The 13216-nt window shown below is 45.4% G+C and overlaps 1 protein-coding gene and 1 long non-coding RNA gene across 3 annotated transcripts in view; one reads left to right on the forward strand and one right to left on the reverse strand.

Annotated features, from left to right (window-relative positions):
• LOC136021886 (uncharacterized) overlaps window positions 1-3663 on the forward strand; it is a 69636-nt gene extending 65973 nt beyond the window's left edge. Inside the window, exon 3 of the long non-coding RNA XR_010615933.1 lies at window positions 3530-3663. This is a non-coding gene — a long non-coding RNA (uncharacterized LOC136021886). The remainder of the gene's footprint in view (window positions 1-3529) is intronic.
• Window positions 3664-5451: 1788 nt separating this feature from the next.
• Window positions 5452-13216, reverse strand: part of COL26A1 (collagen type XXVI alpha 1 chain) — a 170046-nt gene continuing 162281 nt past the window's right edge. For both annotated transcript variants that reach the window (XM_065694560.1, XM_065694559.1), the window contains 4 exons: window positions 11515-11559; window positions 10097-10141; window positions 9126-9210; window positions 5452-5663 (listed from right to left, as the gene is read on the reverse strand). In XM_065694560.1, the coding sequence (XP_065550632.1) occupies window positions 5491-5663; window positions 9126-9210; window positions 10097-10141; window positions 11515-11559 (348 nt within the window). In that variant the 3' untranslated portion in view covers window positions 5452-5490. The remainder of the gene's footprint in view (window positions 5664-9125; window positions 9211-10096; window positions 10142-11514; window positions 11560-13216) is intronic.

Raw genomic sequence — 13216 nt, forward strand, 5'->3', positions numbered from 1 at the left:
AGAGTAACTGCTTCATTTATGAATATACGGTTTCCTTTTAATCAGCTCCTGTGAGAAGCTCAATCTGTTCAACTCTGCCATTGATTTTTGTTGCGCTGTGTTGAGCATTAGGAAAAGCGCTGTTTCCCCTCGCTGTGATTACAATCAGTGGCCATAATGGCCCAGAGACCAACATGGGCCTGATGCTAATTTGGAGCCAGCACAGCCACAAATGTCCCGAGAAATTAATTTTGCCTTTTATCCAGCAACCCCCAATCTGTGCAATAGTGATTAACAAACGGCTTTCCCTCAGAGGGCTTTCTGCAAGGATAAATGTATCAGAGGTGGAGGAGTTAGGACACAAAAACCAAGATAAATACACCCGGAGAGACCCAGAGAAGTGCTGCATGGGAATGTCTGGCATCAAGTAACCTTGAGTATGTCCTCATCAGTGATGCAAAAAGCTGTATGAAGCAGAGGCCTTGTGGATGTTCTCAGTGTTTACAAGATTTAGCCTTTGCTCCAGTATTGGTATCTGCATATCTGCAATGGAATCTGATCAGCAGGGAGACAAAATTGGCCGTGATTTACGTATCTCTTTTGTTAGGATGTGAAAAACAAGTTCAGAAACCAGAACTGTCACATCTCTGACAGAAACAGCCCAGGTCCTCCTCTACAGCCAATACAGGCAGAGCACAGCCTCCCTTTGCAAACAGACAGGTAGTTACTTCTAAACGGGCAGTTGTTCCCACCGTAGGAAGGTTAAAACCCACAAAGGTCCCCAACCACATCCTCTTATAACAGTTTGAACAGCCACAAGAGATGATGACGACTCTGGGGGTCTCTGTAAGCCCAGAGGCAAATCCAGAGAAGGCACAAGTGGGCAAACGCAGCCACTTCTGGAGCAGGCAGGCACGCAGGAGGTACCAGGGGACTGCAGGAAGAGGACCTGGGTGGCTGCTGTGGTCCTAGACCAGCCGACGCACCCTCCTTGAGCTGCAAGGAAACCCGGGGCACTGAGGCAAGCTGAAAAGAACAGATTTTAAGGTGCCCTTACGCAGTGCAGAATTGCCTGTGGCTTCTTCCCAGAGTGCCCTCCCTCAGCTGGGGGGAAGCTGCGATCCCTGGCTCTGGACTGACATAAAACTCCTGCAGGAATAGCTGCACGCTTCCTGCAGGAAGAGTTTGCCATATCCAAGTACTGCCTCACTCTGCAATGCAAAGCAAGGTGCTCAAAGCTGACAGTGCTCAAAGGTTTATCCAGGCTGCTTGAGGAATTAGGGGACCATGAAGAGATATGCGCCTGTATTCCAATAGCGTGGCTGGGAATGCAGAGTAGTGCCTAAATGCGTCCCAGAGGCCAATCTCAAACCTCCGAGCTGGCAGTCATGCCAATAGCTGCAGAATGGTCAAATCCCATCGTAGGTAAGGGAACTGCCAGACTTGGCTTTAGCTGGCGAAAGCCTTTTCTGGCCCTCAACTTTGTAAATACGGACACCTGACATCATATTCCTTTACAGTATGTTTATTTCTCAGTGCATTACATGAAAGGTCTTTGGTATTTGTGGGTTCTTGAATACTTTTCCCACTCTGCTCGGTAAGAAAATGCTGAATACAAAACATTCCATATACAGTAACAAACCCCATAGCGAATAAAGAGAAATAGCTATTTTGAACAATAACATAGCAATATGAAAACAGGTAAGTAACCATGCAAGAGGCGGAACAAACAGGTTGTGTTTACAACAAACATTAGAGCCTGCCATAAAGGAGTTTATCATGTCAGATGAGATCTAGTCTTGCTCTAAGTTACGAAATTACACATGATTGCAAGGTACTGCGTACGGCTGCCCGGTAAAAGACCAAATGGCTGTAAAGCTTATTACAGTGAGGGAAGCCAGGACCATCTGCACACATACAAAACACACTGATATAAATAAAAAATACTGTGTAAAATAGCTAGTGAAAAAGTTAACATTGCCTCAGGTGGATGGGAATGTGCCTTGTGAACAGTTATAGCACCTTTGAATTGCTTGGTTCCAATGCAGTTGCAGACACTGCGAGTACTTTAATCCCCTGGACCACCAAGCACCGCAATGGAATGGCATCTTGACTCAAGGCAAGCTGTAAACGTGTAGGAGAATGGGTTTCCAATAAACTGTATCGGGCAGTGATTCCAGAAGCTGATTGTCTTTTAGAAGCCTCTGTCACAGTGGTCAGGTTCCTACGTTAAAATAGTTCAATTAAGAGACTGGGAGAGAACCCCCAGCCCAGAGCTGAACCCTCAGCAAGCTGCTCATGTGCCCTCTGCTTGGCTGCACTGAGCAGCACCAGCCCATGCTAGCTTGAGAACTGGACCTGATTTTTAGGGCCTGTTTCTTTGAAAGTTGAGGGCAAAATTACTGTGGAGTTTGGTGGGAGCAGGCGAGGGCTCTTCTCTCTAATTTACTCCTGTTTCCCTGGGTTGTTATCAATTCTTTACAGTAAGTGCAAATTGGATACTCTGGAGAGAAGCATTCTCCTCCTCCCAGGAGTACCAGATTGCTGGTGAACACGAGGGTGCATGAATTGCAAAGATTTGTGGTTGCGCAATGTGCTGCTGCTGCTTCTGGTTAGCTCAAGGCAAGGAAAATGTGTAACTACAACCAGAACCAATCCAAGTCAAATCCACATTGGAGCTCAGAGAAACATTAAGAATTTCAACAAGGTCTTAGGAAAAGAAAAGCAAACGCACACACTATGGAATTGCACAGTGGGCAAGAGAAAGCACTAAACACTTCAATTAAAGTATATTTCTAAATGAGCACGCATTCAAAATAAATCCACTCTCTAAGGGACAGACATGGCAAGATGCATTATATACCCCGGCTAAAATGAACCTTAGTTCCTGCCTAAGATGGAAGATGTAGTTGGAGTGGTTTGCTTAGTGATAAATATCATCAATGTCAGGGTGTGAGGCTGTGTTCACCTTTAAAACATAATTAAACTGGGACTGCACAACAGCATGGTCCGACCCTTATGTAAGTAGAGAGGAATGAAATCCCAGCTGAGAAAAGAGAGTCCAGTTGGTATAATCCTACTGCCACCCAAGTTAAAGATACAGTACCACATCAGAGAGATGTAGCTGAAAAAATCAAAGCACGGGGAGAGAAAGAACCACATAGCTCATACAGAAATGTGGGAAAGTCAGTAATGAAAACAGTTGCAACCCCAATCTAACCAGTCTTTTGACAATTGACTTGGCAGGATTCATTGCAAACAACTTCCATTCTGTTTCCATTCATCTTGCCAGTAATTTGTTTCAAATCATTTAAAATCCCAAATCCTAGTCAATATGAATGACTTGAAGAGAGTCCTCATAAATCTAATGCAATAGTTTTGAATTCAGGATGACAAACTTGGAGGAAGAAACATTTCTCTTTCCATTCAGCATGAAGGCTCCAAAGTGCCAGGGAAGTGAAAATGGCCTCACTGTGCTCCCTGTTCCCCAAATTCAACCCCAGAGCGACAGGACCAGTGCAATGGAATTTTGCTGCTTCCCTTCTTAAAGGTTGGTTCCTGGAGCTGCCATGAGGACACTCTCTCGATGTAGCAGACGACTACAGCCACCACCAACCCGCCCAGTGCCCACCATTGGACTGAACTGGGATTTTGCCGGTCTTTGAGGCCTGATTGTCCACCACCTACTGGTAAGTGCAAGGGGTTTTCCCTGGAAGCCACCAGCCGTTTCCTATGGTGTCTCCATGATCAGGACAGAGAGGTGATCAAGCACTTCTCAATTCCTGCACTCAAAGCAGCCTGTAAATGGGGAGCATCTTTTCCCTAGTTTCACACCACTGAATTCAGTCATTCCAATGGAACCTGCTCCTTTCTGAAAATACAGCGCTCTTCAGAGGAAAGAGTCGGGTGTTCTGAGCTCTCTGTAGGTCCACCCTGTTTACTACGTATATGGAAAGTTAATTTAATGTGTGGCTAATGATGGGCTGGCAGAGCTCCTTCATTTTAAGCTCATTTCCAATGTACCCCATGCTGCTGGTTTAGCCTTAGGAAGATAATTGGGTGCAAGGGGTTGCTGAATACACATACCCTACTGTTGGTCTTTGCAACAGCTTTTGAGGGAAATACTGTAGCAGTGCTGTGCTGTTTGCCTTTGTCAGGTAGCTCTATCTTGCACTAGGAACCAAACAGGATGCGACCCATTTACCTGACTTATGCTATAAAATCACAAACTCAATTTGCTCATTTTCATCCTGGGCTGAATCTGGAAACTGTTTTAGGCATGGGGTGCGTTTAAAAAAGGGTGAAAAAATGGTACCATTGATTAGTCTCACCCTTTGTACTCACTGTCAACATGAATGGCATCAACTTGTCCAATGTGGTTTGCATAGCAGGTGCAGTGATTCATGTGTCACTGAAGGGCAGGTTCAACTTCCTAACCCTGGAAGCTGGAAATTCCCCCAAAACAACAAGTTATTGCAGAAAGTAAACTGATTTTGTATTTAACTCCCAGTGCAAGATAAGCTCTTGACAAGACTAATTCCTTAGGCTCTGGTTTGCTAGTACACCATCTTCAGATTCAAGTGGCAAGGATTTATTCACAAGAGAAAAATGAAACGGTGTGAAAACATTTTTCCTTATTGATGCAGGATTAAGAAACTATTGCAGAATATCCTCTTCTGTGAATAGCTACTGCTGCTACTTACATTAATTACCCCTGGATGTATGCACAAGCTGAACACAGTATGAGAAAACTCTTGCACAATTCCATCATACCTCATACAGACTGCTCTATGTTTTCACAGAAACAATCTAATACCACTGAATATAGCTAGAGAGTCCCTGCTGCCATGAACATTTGCATCTAAAGTCCTTGCTTAGCCAACCACAAATAGAAATAACGCCGCTCACATGCAATTAGCAACATGAAAAGCCAAGTTTTTGATGCTAAAATCCAAAGAGTTACCTGAAGTTTCAAAGTAACATTTTTAATTGCTCTTTCCTTAAAAGAAATCCTTGCAGGTTGTGCCTTAATGGTCTGTGGAAGTGGCATCTTCACCTGAAAGTAAGAGCACGACACCACTACATAAAATAAGAGTGGATGCCATCCACTATACCAATGGACAAGGGTAACGCTTGACTTTGAGTCTAGATGGGATTGATTGTCTCGGCCAGTTAAGCAGTTCTGTAACTGAGTAACTCTCAAGGGCAGTGAGGAAACAAAGGGAGGATTAAACTGCAGAGACACAGTCAGGAGTCAACATTTCTGTAGACAGCTTCTAAGGATACCTGCCATCTACTGTTCCAAAGGCAAAACAACAAAATCAAGACAAATGTTCATCAGACCCTCTCTGAGCTATTTGTTAAGGATAAGACATTTCCTGCAATGAGGGCGTAGTATTGGCCAGGTAAGGAAACACTGCAGCCTCCTACTGACTCCATTTGCACTTTGCAATTAAGCACTGGGATACTGTATCTTTAATTGGTGAACAGACATGGAAAACACAGATGCTCCTACTTCATCCGATTGCTTCTCCTTTTGGCTTCACTGTCATCCAGCAGTGAAGAGAGGATCTGGTAGGCCTGTGGCTGCTGCGGTCCTCCACGTTTGATCTTGATGCTGGTTCGCAGAGGGGAGCCTGGGATCACATCCTGTCCAGAGCCTGGCTCAATGGAAGATAAAGAGTCTGTAAGGAAAGAAAGTCACGGGAGAGCACTATTTAAAAGGGGAGGCTAAGGAAAGAACAAATGGGCCCTTCTGGATGGTACCTCTTCTGGAAGAAGTGTCATCCCTCCTGTTGTATCTCTATCCAGTAAGCAATTGTGGAGCTACGTGTTCGCTGCCATTGCACTCCTCCTAGATTAGGTCTTTTCCCTCTGCTCTATCTAAGCTCTAGGCTAAGTACACTTCCTGCATGAGGCCCAGCAGGTCATAGAATCATAGAATGATTGACAGAATTATAGAATGGTTTGGGTTGGAAAGGACTTAAGATCGTAGAGTACCAGCCCCACGCCACGGGCAGGGACACCTCACACTAGACCACGTCATCCAAAGCTCTGTCCAGCCTGGCCTTCAACACTGCCAGGGATGGAGCATTCACAACTTCTCTGGGCACCCTGTGCCATCGCCTCAGCACCTTCACAGGGAAGAAAAAAGGTCCTGTTCTCATTTATAATTCCATTTATAAAGCATTGTTCTTCTATTGATTATAATTTGCTTGGGGTATAGCTGCTAGTCAGCATTGCCCACAGCCTCCTGCTATTGAAGAATGGGACTAAATGGTCACTGTGAAGTGAAGCATCAGCTCCTGGGGGTGTAAGTACTACTTCACTCCTTGTAAAGGAGGATGTTTTGAGGCCACTGAAAGACTGAACAAAAGGATTGATCCACCCTAAGATAGAGCTAAACTAGCAATAAAGCTGGGAATAAATCTTAGCTGTCTCTCCCAGTGTGTCCCATAGAAACACACACCTCTTCTTCCTAAAGCATCCTGCCCCATGAAGCTAAACATACATTTGCCTACGGCCACTCTTCTGTTTTCCCAGCAGTCAGCAACAGATGCTGATAAGTCAGTGCTGCCTCATCATTTTTAATGCCCCAGCTGCTTCTTCCTTTTGCCCTCAGAGATGGACGTCTGCTTGTTTCCCTGCCAAGAAGACACCCAGCCGTGGTTCGGCCCCATGAGGCAGCATTTGTTTCAAGTGAGGATTTGGCTGCTGTGTTCACTGGAACTAAACACTGCCAAACAATCTGGGCTTTTGGGTGTCCTGCTGGGCTGCTCTCTGCAGTTTGCTGGGCCAGATAATCTCCAAGTGCCTTCCCGTTGCAGGGAAGAGGTTTGTTTGCTGGTATGTTTTGCCTTGTTGCTTGGGTGGCTGCGGCTTTTGAAACCACACTGGACGGGGAGGTTCCTTGGGAAAATGAGAGCATGCGATTGGCATTTCTGTATGGGGCTATAAAGCTGGGCTGAGTTGGGATGCCCAGGAACCTGTGGTCAAACCCGTAACACCTATGGTGGGAGCATCCCCAGATAGTTGGTGCTGGGTGCTTTAAACCTGTCTGGGGAGGTCTGTGCTCAAGGAAATCCTCTTTTGTTATTTTATGTCTTTTTCAGTTTAACCATATACATACACAGGGATGAACATAACTGCACAAGGAAAGAATACCTTATTTTCCAAGTTCTCTTTCTAAACAGTACTTTTGTAGGGCCTAAAATATGTCACTATTAAAGAATGGAACTATCTCAAAAACACAGACTAAAAATATCACTTGCTTAGTAATAATCTATAGTTATTGGATAAAAAGGAACTATTTAAAGTCACACAATATAGGTGCTTAAACATGGCCTTAGCGACACTGTACAAATAAAAAACCCACCTATTTTTGCTGGTGCAGTTACACCCATATAGAAACATACCTGGGTATAAATAACTCATCTCCATCCCAAGCAGCAGCAGAAAATATGTCAGTATAAATAGTTTGCCAAAATGCCTGTTTCAAAATAACAGCAGCATTTGCCTTGTTGCTGCTCTATTGCCGAATAAATTGTAAAAGAAAGGTAAACCAGGCAGTTCTGCAGGGGCACAGTTGGGTGAATGCCCCAGTCCAAGCCCCAGTGTCTACAGAAGCTTCCTTTTTGCTTTATAGTAGTATAAATGAAGGTACAAAGTAAAAGACAATGGAGAGCTAGGCCCTGGGTCCTGTGAATAAGCTGCACTGTCCTTACGGACTGGGTTCTCCTTCCCCTCTTGCCTGGCTGGCCATGGATTGCTGTTGGTGATCTAGTGGGCATATTCCTGGTACCTCCACTATCTCAGAGCAAAGCAGCATAAAAACATCTTTTCCTGCTGTCGATGTATAAAATCCAATGAAAATATGAATCAAACCGGGATTAATGCAGAGGTAAGGGCAGGGTGACTGTGGTTAAATCATGGGTCTGTGATTCATGGTTTCCCAAAAAGCTTAAGCTGTTGCTGCCTATTGCTTTTGAAAATAGTACTTTGGGCCTCTAAAAGACACGTGGCTATTGAACGATGAAGAGCAGTGCAGACGCCCAAGATAGCTCAGCTGTACAACAGCCCCACACACCAACACTGTTTGGGCTTTGAAGTGCCTAATAGCATTTGCATTTTAGTGCTGTGCTGGCTCCAGGAGGGGCCTGTGGGCTCTCAAGCAGGAGCTGTACTGCATGGTAATAGATGCACTTTAAGTCACTTGCTTAGGAACTACTGGATATTTCAGCTCTTTAGCATTTTCATAGGTTAAATCAATATCCAAAGGCCACTTCATAATAAAAGAGGATGTTGATCTGAAGGAAGGTGCGAACAGCTCTATTTACAAGTGAGGCCAGGAATGAGGTTCCATGTGTCGGGGAGAGTATAAAAAAGAAAATACTAAGGGACTTAGTCAGTGCCAAGGAACAGTAACTGAGGCTTGTGTCTCACAGGCTGGGGTAGTAACTGTGTGTCTGAAAGGACAGAAATTGGCACAGTAACTTTTGGCAGCTGTGAATTGATCCTCAAGTACCCCAAAGGGAGAACCTTGATCTGCAACAATCACGTCAGCCCATATGCTGGTTACGGGAAGGAAACACTTGTTAAGGGATCATGTCCCACACTGGACCAGCGATGAGAGAGCAAACAGCCTCAGCAGAAGACTTAAAATCTGCCTGGATGAAGAAGACGTGAGGCTTTCCTTAAATCTAACTTTGAAAATAGGCTTTATGTACGTTATAATCACAAGATGTTCAGGGATCTCTGGTTTCAAGGTACACAGTAGCAGTGCTTGGGCTTCTCTGTAAAATAAAACAAGGGCCCCACTGGTGTTAAAAGTCACTTGGAAGACACTGTTAACAGGATTAAATGATCTGGCCTAAAGACTTGAACAAGTAGCTCCCTGGGAAGCTGGTAGATGACCTGTGCCACATGGCCTGAGCTGCTGCTCGTGACTTGGCTCTCTGAACTGTAATGAAAAATCACTGGGTGGGGGGGAAATCAAGCATCCGTTAAGTCATGCTGGGTACCTGGCTTTGAAAACCCACCTTAAACAGATACTAGAGAGACAGGAGACTGGGGGGATGTTTAACCATCAGGCAGGTGCCTGAACAAGCCCCCAGCTGTCTACAAATGAAAACCTCAGCCACACTTACCATGAATTCCTATCATGTGCTCAAGAATCAACACCCTCTCGGCTAAAATCTTCAGAGCTTCTCGAAGTTGTTGAACACCTTCCCCCTGCAAAAAGGGAAGGAAAACTAACATTGGAATATGATGCAGAATAGGCTGCTTGTTCAGTGTAGCCTCCATAATGCCAAACTATGCAGTGTAGACATTTATAAACGGTAACCTACAGAGGTTAAGTAGGAATGCAGGAGAGGTCCTTACTTGAACAACTCTGCAGAGTTTGAGGAGTCTTTGGGCCAAAGCCATCCCCTTCAGACCAGTTCTTAATTCTGCAGTGGGCCAAACCCAGGGTGTAAATTCCTGTCACAGAATCCCAGACCGGTTTGGGTTGGAAGGGACCTTAAAGCTCATCCAGTTCCAAACCCCTGCTACGGGCAGGGACACCTTCCACTAGAGCAGGTTGCTCATACTGCCTCTCAAAGACTTCCTAGCTGGGTCCCATGCTGCCTGAAGCCTGCCCACATACTTCCACATAAACTCAGGCTGTAGTTTGTTGCCCCTGTTGTCTTAGATGTGGGTTTGAAGGGACAAGCAGCTGTTTGGAAGTATTTTAGGGTGGGAGGGCAGGGATGTAAGAACTCCAACTCTGCACATGCAATCTGATCACTTCTGAGAGGCTGTCCCTGAGCACGCGGGAGGGACAGTGTGCGAGTAATGCCCTACCTTGTAGGAGCTCTGTGTGGCACAACCACAACTGAGGAGGTGTTCAGAGAACATGGTGAGAAGGGGCAGCTGATAATGTGGCCAAGGAAACCTCAGAGACCAGGATTTCTAGCATGTGTTCAGTTCAGACCTAAGGTTTACATCATTGCTTGCTCTGTGCTTAACTGTGGACACAACCCTTGCCCCCACAAACCAGTCTACCAAAGGGAATATGAGTGAAGGATAATGACGAGGCAAAAGGGAAAGTAAGATAGCAGTAGAAATGCACACTTACATCAGCACCTTTGTCACCTTCCTCACCCTTCTTGCCTGGTTCACCCTAAAACAAGAAAGAGACATTTGTTTTCATGTGACTCAGGACCTGTCCTGGACCACCTGCAACCCTTCCCTCCAATGGATCAGATTAAAGGCAAAAGTGTTTCACCAGGAGAAAACAAGCTGACTCTGGTGCTTTGTGCTAAGGGCCAAAGTGCTCTCGTGAGCTCTGCCCTGGCTCCCATCAGCTTCCCAGGAGGTTGTCACCGTTTCTGACACTGAAGCACTTGGCCAGGAGTGGCCAAGCTGCAGGAAGTGCTGGCTGACATGGCCTGGGCCCATAACAAGATATATACATCTCATGAAGCTCTCAATGAGCAATGCTTTAGACTAAAGCACTGAGATAAAAATACTGCTTCCTTCCCCCAGACATGCACGTGTTCACCTTTGCTTTAGAACATAAAATCCCCTATTCTGCTTTCATTAGTCACATCACCTTCTGCCTCTGAAGACGCTCATTAAGCTTTTCTTGAACAAAGATCCCAATGTGCTATTGGTCTGCTGTTCCACCCCCTGACCAGGAAGTTCATGCATTTCCAAAGGACAGATGCTATGGAGAGATTAAACCACAAACTAAACATATATTCCTGTGCGCCTCAAAATTGTTGGACATTACATCCCTGAGATACTTGCAAAGCAGGGTGGGTATGGGAGGAAAGACTGAAGAAAAGGTTGTGTAAATCCTACAAAATGATGAGGTGGAATTAAGGAAAAGAGAAAAGAAACCACACAGGGGACCTAGGCCCTCTCTGGATGCTGCCAGCCAAAACCCCAGCTTGCTCCACTAGCTCACTTTCAGCCAACCTTCATGTCCACGAGTTTGTTTGTACCCTAGCTATATGTGCCAGTGCAGGCATCTCCTGTGTGCATCTGCTCAGGTATTGTCTCATTTGGAGATATCTCTTAATCTCATTAAAGGGTTTCCAGCTCAGCTTGGCAGACCAAAGTGCAAGAGGATGTCAGAGCAGGTGATGCATTTTGAGTTGTTTCACACTGCCCACCTTTGGGCTCCGGAAGTGCCAGGAACCTCCTGAGGCCTGGAGAGGGGGCTTCTGGCTGCCAAGGTTTGGCCAGAGGGGATCTCCAAGCAAAACACATCTCCCCTGTTGGCATGATGCCTTCCTGAGCACGGCATTCCAGCACTGTGCTTAGCAGGCAGGGAGACTGTGACTCATTTGTAAAGGAATATGTTAAGGTGAGCTCTCCTATTGAACAAATGTCTAAGCTGGAGACAGTTGACCTAAGCACTGCATGGTGGTGGGACCATGCATTGCAAGCTGGTGGGACCAGCTGCAGTTCAGCTTGGTGGTATCTGTGGTGCCAGGCAGGCACCAAACCCATCTGAGTCTTGCACACACCCGCAAGTACATCACTTACAGGAAATCCCTTAATGCCCCTCTCTCCAGCCAGACCTGCTTGCCCCTGTTGGAAATAAAGTAAGTGTCATTAGGAGATAGTTTTCCATTTGACAAGAACATTGTGTCATTTTTACTAGTGGAATTAAGATGTCTCTATGAAAAAGAAAAATCCTCTCCCTTGACATTATCACTTAAGACAGCAAAAGGGGGTTATGGTTTTCTGTCAAGTATCAACTCCAAATCCCATCACGCCCTGGAGAAGTTTGGTTCAGTACAGAGCTCCTCAGCTCAGTACCTCTCAGTAAGATGATTAGCAAATTTCTGAACTTTACAGCAGTCACTTACATTACACCAGGAAGGAATTTGGCTGGAGATTTGTTTCTTACAGATACCACATCCTTCTCGATTGAAACTGATGGGCTGATGCTGCCCCAGACAGCAAATGGATTCCAGGACTCCCACAGAGCACTGATTTAATCTGCCTCCTGCTCTACACATGCATCACTGCCTTAACCCCAACAGCTACTGATGAAAACACACCTACAGTATTTTGGTTGCTTTGTTTCTTTTTCCTGCTGTGCTAATTTTCATGTTGTTTTCAGTGTGGGTTTTTTTTTTATCCTTTTGAAATGATGTGTTGGTTTGGGGTGAAATGAAATGTGCCACTGAACTGAGCATCTTTCTTCCCCCTACCTTCCTTCCCAGTGTTGGCTTCTCACCCTGGAGCACACTGGGGCAGGGCAGAATCCCTGACCAGGAGAACAGTTATAGATTATTTAATGTGAAAGCAGGAGGCTTGGGAAGAGGAACCAAAATATAAAAGCATCTTTAGAAATCCATTGATGAAACAGTCACATATTTAACCTGGCTCTTCCCCCCTAGGCATACACAGAAACAAACCCATCCTTTTGTCCCCTCAGAAACTACCTAGCTGGTGGCAGCTTTTTGTAGTGTTTGCCAGAAAGGGAGAGCTGCTTTATATAAACCCAATGGGCCCAGAGCATCTACAAAACGTTACTATGGAGAGCTGCACAGTGCTTGGTGAACAGCTAAAGCCAGCACTAGGCAAAGGCCCATAGGGACATAAAGAGCACTGGGAGGAAGGCCCAGTTCGTCAGGTGCTCTGAGCATCTTCAAAGGGAAATACTTGGATTCTGCACAGGAGGGAGTAAGGCCTGTGAAAAAGCACAGGCAAGAGACAAATCACAGAGAGGAGACATAACAACGCACTCAAAATACATAAACAGACTGTTCTCTATGGCCAGGGGGAACAGAAAGGATGTTATCAGCTTAAAGGGGATCAAAGGATATTTAGGCTGGATGTTAGAAATGTCTTTTATCCCAGGCCCTCACTAGCTGTACCTCTGAAGACTGCCTGGAGATGGTGTGGTGTATCCCTCCCTGGCACTGTGTAAGAATAAGATGAAGAGAGGCTGATGTGAGCAGCACACGTACAGATGTGCCATCCAGGGGATGCGCTCAGACTGCTTCAGGTCTCTTCTACATCTGTTCTCTCTGAGATTAAGCAGGAAGAATGTATAATAACATTTTCTCAAATCTCAATAGATATTGTAAACCCTCCTCTGCTTTTCTCTGCAGCTGCACAGCTCCTCTGCTCTGTGTAAAGCTAGCCCTAATTTGTATCCACCAAACCCAAAATTGCTGCATGTAGCTGTCAAAACCAGCATTCAAATTCACACTCACAGAAGACAAAAAGCACA

This window comes from Lathamus discolor, chromosome 14, assembly GCF_037157495.1.
Source record: "Lathamus discolor isolate bLatDis1 chromosome 14, bLatDis1.hap1, whole genome shotgun sequence".
NCBI classification, from domain to species: Eukaryota; Metazoa; Chordata; class Aves; order Psittaciformes; family Psittacidae; genus Lathamus; species Lathamus discolor.